Genomic DNA, 12,819 nt, shown 5'->3' on the forward strand with positions numbered 1-12,819 from the left:
TATATGGCCTTTATTATGTTGAGGTATTGTCCTTCTATATGTACTTTGTTGAGAGTTTCTATCATAAATGGATGTTGAATTTTGTCAAATGCTTTTCCTACATCTATTGAGATGATCATGATTTTTATCCTTTGTTCTGTTAATGTGATGTATCGTGTTGATTGACTTACAGATTTAAACCATCCTTGCATGCCTGGAATAAATCCCTCTTTATATATATTTTATTTTTAAGTAATCTTTAACCTAATGTGCGACTCACAATTCCAAGACCAAGAGTTACCTGTTTGACCGACTGAGCCAGCCAGGCGCCCTGGAATAAATCCCTCTTGATTGTGGTATATGATCCTCCTAATGTGTTGTTCAATTTGTATTGCTAATGTTTTATTGAGGATTTTTGCATCTGTGCTCATCAGGGATATTGGCCTGTAATATTTCCTTGTAGCATCCTTGTCTGGTTTGGTACCAGGGTAATGCTGGCCTGGGGAAATGAGTTTGCACCTGTTTCTTCCTCTTCATTGTTTGAGTTTGAGAAGATTCTTATTCAAACATTCAATGTTTGGTAGAATTCACCAGTGAAGCTGTCTGGTCCCAGACTTCCGTCATTTGGGAGGTATTTGATTACTCATTTGATCTTCTTACACATTAAGTGATCTGTTCATATTTTCTGTCTTTTTATGATTCAGTCTTGGTAGGTTGTATATTCCTAGGAACTTATGTCTTCTAAGTTGTCAAATTTGTTGACATATAATTGTTCATAGTAGTCTCTTAAGATCTTTTGTATTTCAGTGGTATCAGTTGCAACTTCTCTTTCATTTCTGTATGTAAGACCTAATTTTCTTGGTGAGTGTGGGTAAAGGTTGGTCAATTTTGTTTTCAAAGAAACAGCTTTTAGTTTCATTGATCTTTTCTATTGTCTTTTTACTCTCTATTTATTTCTGCTCTGATCTTTATTATCTCCTTTTTACTAACTTTGGACTTGGTTTGTTCTTCTAGTTCCTTGAAGTGTAAAGGTAGGTTGTTTGAGACTTTTCTTCTTTATCCAAGTAGCCTCTTAGAAGTGCTTTTGCTGCCCAAGTTTTAGTATGCTGTGTTTTCATTTGTCTCAAAGTATTTTTTTGTTGTTGTTGACCCATTGGTTGTTCAGTTTAACATTGTTTAATCTCCACATGTTTGAATTTACCAGTTTTCTTCTTATAATCGATTTCTATTTTCATACCATTGTGGTCAGAAAAGATGCTTTATATTTCAGTCTTCTTAAGTTTATTAAGATTTGTTTTGTGGCCTCGACTTATCCTGGAGATTGTTCCATGTGCACTTAAGAAGTATGTGTATTCTGTTGCTTTTGGATGAAATGGTCTGTATGTATCTATTAAGTCCCTCTGATCCAACATGTCACTTAAGACCAATGTTTCCTTATTGCTTTTCTGCCTGGTTGATCTCTCCATTGATGTAATTGGAGTACTAACCTCATGTGCTGTTTTTAGGTTCATTAATATTTGCTTTATATATGTAGGTGTGCCTATGTTGAGTGCATAAATATTGACGAATGTTTTATCCTCCTGGTGGATGGACCCATTCATCATTACATAATGCTCTTTTTCTTATTCCAGTCTTCTTTAAAGGTTTATTTTGTCTGATAAAACTATAGCTACCCCAGCTTTGTTTTGGCTTTGATTTGCATGAAATATCTTTCTCCATCCCTTCACTTTGTCTGTGTTTCGTTAGATCTGAATTATTTGGTAGGTAGCATATAGATGGATCTTTTTATTGACATATCATTGACATATCCTGTTAGTTTCAGGTGTACATCATAGTGATTTGATTTTTTTTTAATATATATTACGAACTCATCCCCACAGTAAATCTAGGTACCCATGAATCCATAAAAAGTTATTACAGTATTATTGGCTATATTCCCTATGCTGTCCATTTTATCTCCAAGACTTTATTTTATAAATCGAGGTTTGTGAAGTCTCCTTCACAACTCCTCCCCACTCTGGTAACCAATCTTTTGTCTCCTGTATCTGTGGTCTCTTTGGTTCATTTGTTTTGTTTTGTTTTTAGATTCCATATGTAAGTGAAATTACATGGTATTTGTCTTTCTCTATTTCACTTAGCACAATATTCTCTCGATCTATCCATGTGGTAGCAGATGGCAAGATTTCAGTCTTTTTTTGTGGCCAAGTACTATTTCATTGTCTCTATATATCACCTCTTCTTTATCCATTCACCTATCAACGGTTGCTTGGGTTGCTTCCATATCTTGGCTGTTGTAAATGATACGGAAATGAACAGAGGAGTACATCTATCTCTTTGAGTTCATGTTTTCCTTATTCAGATAAATACCCAGAAGTGGCATTTTTGGATCATGTGGTAGTACTACTTTTAAAGAATCTCCATTCTGTTTTCTGTAGTGGCTGCACACATTGACATTCCTACCAATAGTGCATGGAGGTTCCTTTTTCTTCCACATCCTCACCAACACTTACTTCTTTGTGATAATTGCCAGTCTGACAGGTGTGAGGTGCTTTCTCATTGTGGTTTTGATTTATATTTCCCTGATGGTGAGTGATGTTGAGCCTCTTTTCATGTATCTGTTGGCTGGCACCTTTGGGAAATGTCTGTTCATGTCCTCTGCCCATTTTTTAGTCAGGTTGTGTTTGATAATAAGTTTTGTGAGTTCTTTATATGTTTTGGATATTAACCCCTCATTGGATGTATGATTTGCAAAGATCTTTAACATTCAGTAGATTGTCTTTTCATTTTGTTGGCGGTTTCCTTCACTGTACAAAAGCTTTTTAGTTTGAAGTAGTCCCTTTAGTTTATTTTAGCTTTTATTGCCCTTGCCTGAAGAAACGAGTACCAAAAAAAATATTAAAACTGATGTCAAAGAGCTTACTGTGTGCTTTCTTGTAGGAGTTTTATGGTTTCAGATCTCACATTTAACCTTTTATTACATTTTGAATTTAGTTTTATTTGGTATCAGACAGTGGTCAGGTTTCACGTTTTTGCATGTAGCTGTCCCGTTTTCCCGGCACCATTTATTGAAGAGACTGTTTTTTCCCTATTATATAGTCTTGCTTCCTTCGACCATACAAGCATGGGTTTAATTCTAAGCTTTCTATCCTGTTCCATTGATCTATGTGTCTGTTTTTGTGCCGGTACCATACTGTTTTCATTAGTGTAGATTTGTAAGGTATTTTGAAATCAGGGAGCTTGATAACTCTGGTTTTGTTCTTTCTCAAGACTGCTTTGGCTATTTGATGTCCTTCGTGGTTCCATACACATTTTAGGATTACTTGTTGCAGTGCTGTGGAAAAATGCCATTCATGTTTTCATGGGGATTGTATTGAATCTTCAGATTGCTGTGGATAATATGGACTTTTTAATAATACTAAGCTTTCTAATCCATGAGCATGATATATCTTTCCATTATTTGTGTCCTCTTCAATTTCTTTCATCAGTGTCTTACAGAGCACAGGTCTTTCCTCTCTTTGGTTAAAGTCATCCCTAGGTATTTTAGTTTTTTGGTGCAATTGTAAGTAGGATTGTTTTCTAAATTTCTCTGATAGCTCATTAGTCATATATGGAAACAAAAGATTTCTGTGTTAATTTTGTATCCTACTACTTTGCCAAATTCATTTGTTCATTCTGATAGTGTTTTGGTGGAGTGTTTAGGCTTTGCTAAATACAGTATGCTGTCCTCTGTAATAGTTACCGTTTTAGTTCTTCCTTGCCAATGTGGACACATTTTATTTCCTTTTCTTCAGTAACTGCTCCGGTTAGGACTGCCAATGCTGTGTTGAATAAAAGTTGCAAGAGTAGGCATCCTTGGCTTGTCCCTGATCTTAGAGGAAGAGCTCTTAGTTTTTCACCATTTGAATATGTCTTCATCTGTGGGTTTTTGTATATGGTCTTCATTATGTTGAGGAATGTTCCCTCTATACTTATTTAAGAACCTTTATCACAAGTGGCTGTTGAATTTTATCAGATGTGTTTTTGGCATCTGTTGAGAGAACGATGTTTATCCTTTGTTTTGTTAATGTGATATAGTACATTGTTTTGTGGATTTGAACCATCCTGCATCCCTGAAATAAATCCCACTTGATTATGGCATGTGATCTTTTCATGCATGGTTGAATTCAGTTTGCTAACATGTTGTTGAGAACTTTTGCATCTGCGTCCTTCATGTATATTGGCCTGTATTTTCTTGTGGTGTCTGTGTGTGGTATCAGGGTAATGTTGGCCTTGTAAAATGAATTTGAAAGCATTCCTTCTTCAATTTTTGGAATAAATTGAGAAGGGTCAGTTATAACTGTTCTTTTAAGTGGTTGGTAGAATTCACCTGTGGAACTTTCTGGTTCTGGACTTTGTTTTGTGGGTTTTTTAATTACTGATTCAATTTTAGTACTTGGATTTGCTCTCTTCAGATTTTCTATTTCTTCATAATGGAGGCTTCGAAGATAGTTTCTAGGAATTGATCCTTTTTTTTTCCTGTTTTCCAATTTGTTGGCATAGTTGTTTATAGTAGTTGCTTATGATCCTTTGCATCTCTGATTTTATTTTAGCCCTCTTTTTCTCTTGATGAATCTGGCTAGAGTTTTATCAGTTTTATCATTTCAAACAATGAACTTCTAGTTACATTGATGCATTCTATTTTTTTTTTTTTTAAAGATTTTATGTATGTATTTGACAGCGAGAGAGGGAACACAAGCAGGGGGAGTGGGAGAGGGAGAAGCAGAGCACCCAATACAGGGCTCGATCCCAGGACTCTGGGATCATGACCTGAGCCGAAGGCAGACACTTAACCGACTGAGCCACCCAGGCGCCCCGCATTCCTATTTTTTAGTCACAATTTCCTCTCTGACTTATTTCCTTTCTTCCACTAACTTTGGGCTATCTTTTTCTAGTTGTTTAATTGTTTATGTGGGATTTTTCTTGTTCCTAGAGGTAGGCTTGTACTGCTATGAACTTCCGTCTTAGAACTGCTGGTGTTGCATCCACAGATTTTTGAAACCTTGCATTTCCGTTTGCATTTGTGCAAGAGATTTTATTTCCTTTTTGATTTCTTTGTTGACTCATGGGTTGTTTAGAATATTTAGTAACCACATCTTTGTGTTTTTTCCAGTTTCCTTCTTGTGATTCCTAGTTTAATACTGTTGTAGTCAAAAATAAAAGGTGCTTTCCATGATTTCATTCTTTTAGATGTTTTGAGAACTGTTCTGTGGCCCAACATGTTCCCAGCCCTGGACAATGTTGCATGTGCCCTTGGGAAGAAGGTGTCTTCTCCCATGTTTGGATGGAATGAATGTTCTCTAAACATGTGTTACCTTTACGTGATCTCGTGTCATTTAACGTCATTAACCGATGTGAGCACAGGAATAAGGTCCCCTACTTTTCTCGTTTTACTGTCCTTTCCTTCCTTTAATACTTGCTTCATGTATTTAGGACTTCCTATGTTGGGTGCGTAAGTATTTATGAATGTTGTATCTTCTTGGATTGACCTTTTTTATGATCATGTAATGCCTTTCTCCCTTAATACAGTCTTCGTTTTAAAGTCTCTTTGATCTAACTATTGCTGCTCCAGGTTTTGATTTGCTTGGAGTATTTTGTTTTTCCATCCCTTCCCTCTCAGTCTGTGTGGTTGTAGTCCTGGAGGAAGTCTCTAGTAGGCAGCAGAGTTGGGTCTTGTTTTTTTGTTTGTTTGTTTGTTTTTTAATCCATTCAGTCAACCCGGCTTTTGATTGGCCTCTTTATATTTAAATTAACTAGTGATAGCCATATGCTCATTGCCATTTTGTTAATTGCTTTCTGGAGTTTTTATGGTTCCTTCTGCACCTTTGTTCTCTTCATCTGTGGCTACATGACTCAGTTTAGAGGTAGCCTTAGTTCTTTTGATCTTTTATTTACTCTGTAGGCTTTCGCTTTGTGTTGAGTTGATAACAACTGAAGTTGTAATATACTCTAAAAGCTCTATATTTTTCATCTCCCCTCCCCACCTTCACTACATATTTGCTGGTTGATTTATTACTTGCACTTCTGTTTTTAGCGGGAAAAGTCCCTGTAACACTGCTTATAAGGCCTGTTTGGTGTTGATGAACTTTAGCTGTTGCTTGTCTGGAAAACATTTTTCTCTCCAATTCTGAGTAACAAAATTGCCAGGTTGAGTGTTCTTAATTTGCCCCTTTGTCCCCCCCCCCTTTGAGCACTCTCTGTGTACCTGCCACTCCCTTCTGGTGTAGAAAGTTTCTGCTAAAGACTGTGCTGCTGCTCTTAGTGGGTTTCTGGTGTGCTTCCCCGCCCTCTGGCTGGGTTTCGGTGTGTCTTCTGTGGAGCTTCCAGCTCAGTCGTTGCATTCTTCGGCTCTGTGACTTTTACGGCTACTGGTTGGTACGCTCTGCCTCTTTGTGGAAGTTCTATCTTCGTCCATCCTCCTGCCCAGTTCAGTGAGCACTTTTAGGGCCATTTTCAATTCCTCTTCTGAAAAATTTCCTAAGAAAATGGAAGTCAGGGGTGTACCTAAGGTTTTATCTTCCTCTTTCATCTGGAACACATTCCTGTTTCTCTGTCTTCCTTGACTCTGCGTTGGTTTCGAAGCCTTAATTTTAAACCTCCACTTCTCTGACTCTTGAAGGAGTAGTAGCCTCTTGGTGGAGATGAAACTTCTTCACCCCAGCCCTCACTCTTGGTTGTCTCTCTCACCTTTGTGATGGTCCCAGCAGCGTTTAGCACCCAGGGTGTTAAATGTGTGTAAATACTGCCCTTTGGGAGACACTGGCTCTCTGGCGTGTGGCAGAGGAAGAGCTCAAATATAACACCCACCTTGCAAGGTTGCGTGAAAGGGTTACTGTCTGACCTTAGATAGATGACCGTATCTGTGAAGATAAGCTGATGGGTCTCTTCTACCAAAAGACTGGGGTTCTTGGACTCTTTGGCTGTGCCCTGAGGGGGTGGTAGCTGCTAAAATCGGGGTACCAGGGGAGGGTACAAGCTCCTTTCCAGGAGGTAAACTGGTGTGAGGTAGAGGGAAAGTGCAAAGATGCCTCCGTCTCTAGAGAGACATGTGCCGAATTTGGTACCTGCCCCTCGGGGTGATACTTTAACAAAACAAAGCCTCTCTCCACCTAAAGTCTGGGTGCTGCTCGGTCCTTGCCTCGGTCCTGGGTCCTGGGGCAAGAGACCTATTTCTTCGCTCGCTGAAGCCTTGTGGGGTTCTTGCATGTGAAACCCATTGGTTTCCGAAGTTAAAGGTTTTAGGGACTCTTCTCTTAAAAGTTGGGGTGCCCAGTGTGAGGTTCAACACCTTCACTCCTTGGGGAGAGTCTCCAGGTTTTGAGTTCCCTCCTGATGTTGGGTCACCACCCCAGGGGTGGGGTTTACAGTGAGAGTGTGTCTCAGCCTCTCCTACCTGTTTAAGGGGTTTTCCTTATTTACCTGCTGTGTAGGAGTCACTCAGCTCATTTTTGGGTTTCTTTCCTGAGGAAATTGTTCTACATATAGCTGTAGATTGGGTGTGTCCTTTGGAAGTGAGTTCAGAATGTTCCTTTGTTCCCATCTTGAACCAGGACCTCTTCTTCCTTTCTTAAGGCCTCAGGAGTCAGCTGATCAGCAACCTTCATCCCTTTGCCCCTGTAATGTCACACCTGGGAAATTAGGACACAGACCTCTCTAAGGGGCCATTATTCTGCCTGCCACCCTTGATAATAAGCCCTTTCTATGGGTCCGTAAGGGTGGGATCATAAAGCCTTAGGATGCTCTTTCTAGTGCCCCTGTGCTGGTCCAGTGTTTCAACCAAATTAGGCCTGGCAGCCTGTTGGGTGGGTTATTTGGAGGTCCATGTCCACGGGCACACAGAGCCTGCTAGTTTTAGAGCATCCCACCCTCCAAGGTGGAGTTAAATGATCTACTGGGAGAGACGTTTTCTACCTTTGCTGCCAGTCTTCTGCCCTCTTACACCTTGCATGGATTTTTCTGTATTCCAAATGTCAGGAAGTGCTCCACCTGTATGGATAGATATTTCGTGTTTTTTTGTTTTTTGTTTTTTTTTTTAGAGGCCTTTATATCTTTGTGCATTTCTGTGAATAGATCGACCTTTTCTCCCCCCATCTTTTCTTCCTTTCCCGAATTACTCCAGCCAAACAGCAGACATTTGGGTACAAGGGCCGGAAGCCAGACCAGAAGTACTGTTCCGAGTACTTGGATTTGCCCGTCTCTGCCGCGTTTGGGAGGGGCAGAGGGTGTAAGGTGGCACTACGGTTCAGAACATCTCTGACCTCAAGTGTGCTGTCAGCCGGCCTCTGCAGAAGATTGCATTTTTGTAAACACTGTGGTGGGTCCCCCCATTTCACAAAAGTCTGAGAAACTCTCCTCTCCAAGCTTCCTTGTGGAGCTGTAATTCCCTCCAGGCCAGTATCTATTGCTGGGTGCCTTGCGACCCAACGTGAAATTCCAGTATGACTGGTTTGAATGAGAGCCCCACATCCTCGGTGACTGCCTCGTCAAGTCCTAAAAATGGTATGCTGTGGACACCTATCCCAGAACAGATTTTCCTTGGATGTTGGGTTACATGCCTACCTCAGTGATCTTGCACGATGAACTCTCCCATGTGTTTTTATTCCTTTCCTCAGAATAGCCCTGTGAAGGTGGCTAGGGGTGCTGTCTTTCTGAAGGCTAATTTAAAAGAACGCTTAGAAATTTACCATACGGACATATTCACCATACCGCCCCCAAATTCTGCCAATCTGTCAACAGAGAGGCTTACAGCAGCTTTGCTTATTACACTGGCCAAAAAAAAAAAAAAAAAAAAAAAGCTGGGAACTTCAGCACCCATCACGAGATGACTGGTTAAATCATTCGTGTGGACCCTTGAGGTAGAACATTTTCAGGCCTTGCAAAGAATTAGGCAGGTAGATATTAACAGATAGAAGTGTCCCCCATAGGTGAGAATAAAGATGAGGTGTCAAATTGGGGCATGCAAAAAGCAAGTGAATTACCGTGTACACGTGCTTGAATTCTTTGTTCTCTAATTACATAACTATAAACCATAAATTGCTTCTGGAAATCATCACCAGGAAGAACAATCAGGAAATACTAGAGATGAGGGAAAGAAAATGTTCACAATCACCTCACTTTCCATTTTGTACCTTTCTGTGCTGTTAGTACTATTCAACTCTGAATTTTCTTTTTAAGTCAACTGGGGTTATCTACACAGTATCACTGGCCTTTAAAAAAAAAAAAAAAAAGGCTTTATACTTACACGTACTTTGTCCTGACACAATTCTGTTGAATAAACACCCACAACCCTCCACGAGTAAGAGAGGCAGCTCTGATTCCCCTGCTTATTTGGAAGATCCCCGTCCAACCATTAAGCGGCCGCAAACAGGACCCAGCCCGCTGCCTTCTGCGGGATCTCATTCCCTCATGGAGCCTGTTTGGGGGAACAACGTAGTGGGTCCTCCTAACCAAGATGTGTTTGTGAGTGAAAGCGGGTGCTAATAGAACGGTGGAGAACAGGCATAAATCGCCAACGTTCTGGGCACTCCAGGGACCTTTGGTTTGTCATCTGCAGCCGGGCAGTCTTTTCACTCCCTGGGGAAGGACTTCCCTGCAATTCCTCACTGCTGCTTTGTTTTTGTTGTAGCAAAATCTGTTAAGGTGAAAATCAAGCTCAATAAAAAAGACGAGAAAGGCCGGGACAAAGGCAAAGGCAAGAAAAGGCCGAATCGGGGAAAAGCCAAGCCTGTAGTGAGTGACTTCGACAGCGATGAGGAGCAGGATGAAAATGTAAGTGGAACGGGCTTTGGCTGAAGCCCAGAAGTCCTCTCCGCTCCTTTCCTCTCGTGTAACCGCTTCATTATCCAGAAATGGAAATGTAAAGACTTGGGGAGATTTCCTTCCTGAGGGCTGTGAGCTAAGCTACGTCATCTACGACAAAGAATTGCGGGCTTTTGGTCAGTGCCTTCTTAACTGTCTCCAAAACTGAAGAACTACTCCGTCGAGTTTCCTCTTCTCCTTTACCTTTCCACCCCCTTACAAATACAGTTTTCTCGATGGCCGGTCATTTTTAATCTTTGAAAAATTCCGGAGCAGGGATGGAGCCAGGCCCTGAAATACTTACCTTCCCCCGTGATGTCATCTTTAGTGCTCGTGGGAGCCTCCGAGGAGCGCTCTGTCACTTGCACCGTGTCCTAGAAATCCAGGCCCAGGTTGGGTGTGTTTGGCTCCGGGTCCTGGAAGCAAACAGCAGAGGTTGGATTCAGACCCAAACAGTGTAACCGGGTCTAGGGCACCGTCCCTGGACGTGGGTGACACGAGGCAGCGGCCTCCATTTTGTTCACTTTCCAGGAGACCGCAGGTTCCTTATCACCCCCACTCCCCCCACCACCCCCGGAAAGAGAATTTAACATTTGAGTCTGTATGCTAGTCGGGTATTCCTTCAGTGCACTGCCCTTTGGGTCTGATGAAAATGCCACCCCACCCAGCCTTCACCCTTTGTCCCAGGCTTTTTCAGACACACTTAAAATGCTCTGTTTCCTTTAGAAGACTCACCCGTGAGTAGACATCAAATGCATGGTCCATCTTGACCTCTGGTGAATTTTCTAAACCCACAGTGCTAAAAATAACAAGTTCCTAGCCTTGACCTTCTTGTGCCAAAGCAAAAGAAAGCAAAACTGTGGTACAGATGGTGGGTAGGGCTTTGGGATTCCCCAGCAGAGGCTCCCCTTTTGAGCTTCGATTCCTCTCAGATGTCCTGCCACCTTGCCACAGAATGCGGAGACGTGGGCTAACCTTCTCCAAATGGTCTTGTCTTTTTCTACTTTGCCTCTGCAGGGTTTATTACACCTTTTTCTTACATGTAATTTCATGCATTTTTATCATGTTTTTATTTTTAGGAACAGTCAGAAGCAAGTGGGACTGATGATGAGTGATCAGTATGGACCCTTCTCCTCCCTCGGTAGAGCTGAACTCCTTCCTCCCCTCTCTCATTTCTACCCAGTGAGTCCATTTGTCCTATGGGCCCTGGGTGGTTTCTGTATCATCATCATCTATAAACTAGCTTTAGGATAGTGCCAGACAAACATATGATATCATGGTGTAAAAACACACAACACGCGCGCGCGCACACACACACAAAATATTTGTAACATATTGTGACCAAATGGGCCTCAAAGATTCAAAGATTAAAACAAATAGACAAAGCTTTTGATGGAAAATGTGGGTGGATAGTATATTTCTATGGGTGGGTCTAATTTGGTAACGGTTTGATTGTGCCTGGTTTTACCACCTGTTCAGATGAGAAGATTTTTTTTTTTGTCTTTTTGTAGCACTGATAACCAGGAGAAGCCATTAAAAGCCACTGGTTATTTTATTTTTCATCAGGCAATTTTCAAGGTTTTAATTTGTTCGGTATTTTTTTTTTTTTTTACACTGTGGTACATATAAGCAACTTTAATAGGTGATAAATGTACAGTAGTTAGATTTCACCTGCATAGACATTTTTCCATTTTATGCTCTATGATCTGAAAAAATGCTTTTTGAACTGTATAAGATTTATGTCTACTGTAAACATTGCTTAATTTTTTTTTGCTCTTGATTTAAACAAAAAAAAAGTTTTGTTGAAAACGCTATTGAATATTGCAATCTATATAGTGTATTGGATGGCTTCTTTTGTCCACCTGATCTCCTATGTTACCGATGTGTATCGTCTCCTTCTCCCTAAAGTGTACTTAATCTTTGCTTTCTTTGCACAATGTCTTTGGTTGCAAGTCATAAGCCTGAGGCAAATAAAATTCCAGTAATTTCCAAGAATGTGGTGTTGGTGCTTTCCTAATAAAGAGATAATTTAGCTCAACAAACACTGCCTCTTGTTTTTTGAGTTCTAGGGGATTGAAACCCTGGTGCCTGAGTGAAGGTCTCCTGCAGAGGGCTGGATAGTCTCTGGCTACAGCATGCTTGGTAGGAAAAAGACGGAGAGAGCCAGTCTCCTGGAATGAACCAGGCTTGTTGCAAAGGAGAGGAATCCATCATCTCAAGCACTAAGCACCAACCGCGCTAAGCCCCTGCTCAACCTTTTCTAGTGCTTAAAATTCTGTTTACTAGCCAGCTCATCTATATGGTAATACAGATTTATAGCGTGCTATAATACGGTATGTAACAAATCTGTATTAATATCTTTTGATTTTGAAAGATTTCACAAGGGCTCAAGGGAAGGACGGGTTCCACGCATGCCTCCGTTCTCCTACCAAGACGCAACCATGGTCAATACTTTGTCCTCCCCTTCTCATTAAACCATCATGACACTTCACCCCTGAATACTTCAGCCCGAACCTGCCTACAATCCAAGCCATCCCTCTGGCTCCCCCACTCCTACTTTCATACCAGAGGGAATTAACAAACATTTCCTAGTATCTCCTGTGTCATCACAGTCCCGTTTCCCCAACTGTCCCAAAGGTTTTCAAAGGCTAGCACCATCTTCCTTCTGGAACTCATGACTCCAGGGCCCAAAATGGAGAAGTTGTCTCTCCTCATGGGTTGATGGAAACTCCCTTCCCTAGCCTCCCCCAGGGAGAATGCCACAATTCCAGCATTCCTACCACGAAGTAGCGCCAGGGCATCCTACTTTGAATCTTGTAGGAAATCAGACCCACGCCAAATGCATCCTCCTCAGACACTCCCTTGTCCCTCCAAGTGTCCACTGTCCTGTCTGCATTTCTAGTTCGTCTGAGCATCACAGATGGTGCTGAGTTTCCTCTGACCCTTTGTGGAGTTTGCTGACCACAAGAGGCTTGGAGCTTCCCCTGTAAGAGGGAACGGGATTAG

At 41.3% G+C, this 12,819-nt stretch overlaps 1 protein-coding gene across 6 annotated transcripts in view; it reads left to right on the plus strand.

Annotated features, from left to right (window-relative positions):
- SMARCA2 (SWI/SNF related BAF chromatin remodeling complex subunit ATPase 2) overlaps nucleotides 1-11,808 on the plus strand; it is a 169,397-nt gene extending 157,589 nt beyond the window's left edge. For all 6 annotated transcript variants that reach the window (XM_025891509.2, XM_025891513.2, XM_073878124.1 and 3 more), the window contains 2 exons: nucleotides 9,641-9,783; nucleotides 10,893-11,808. In XM_025891509.2, the coding sequence (XP_025747294.1) occupies nucleotides 9,641-9,783; nucleotides 10,893-10,928 (179 nt within the window). In that variant the 3' untranslated portion in view covers nucleotides 10,929-11,808. The remainder of the gene's footprint in view (nucleotides 1-9,640; nucleotides 9,784-10,892) is intronic.
- Nucleotides 11,809-12,819: the final 1,011 nt, after the last annotated feature.

Source organism: Callorhinus ursinus, unplaced genomic scaffold, assembly GCF_003265705.2.
Source record: "Callorhinus ursinus isolate GAN/ISIS: 27379988/994484 unplaced genomic scaffold, GSC_fseal_2.0 scaffold28, whole genome shotgun sequence".
NCBI lineage: Eukaryota > Metazoa > Chordata > Mammalia > Carnivora > Otariidae > Callorhinus > Callorhinus ursinus.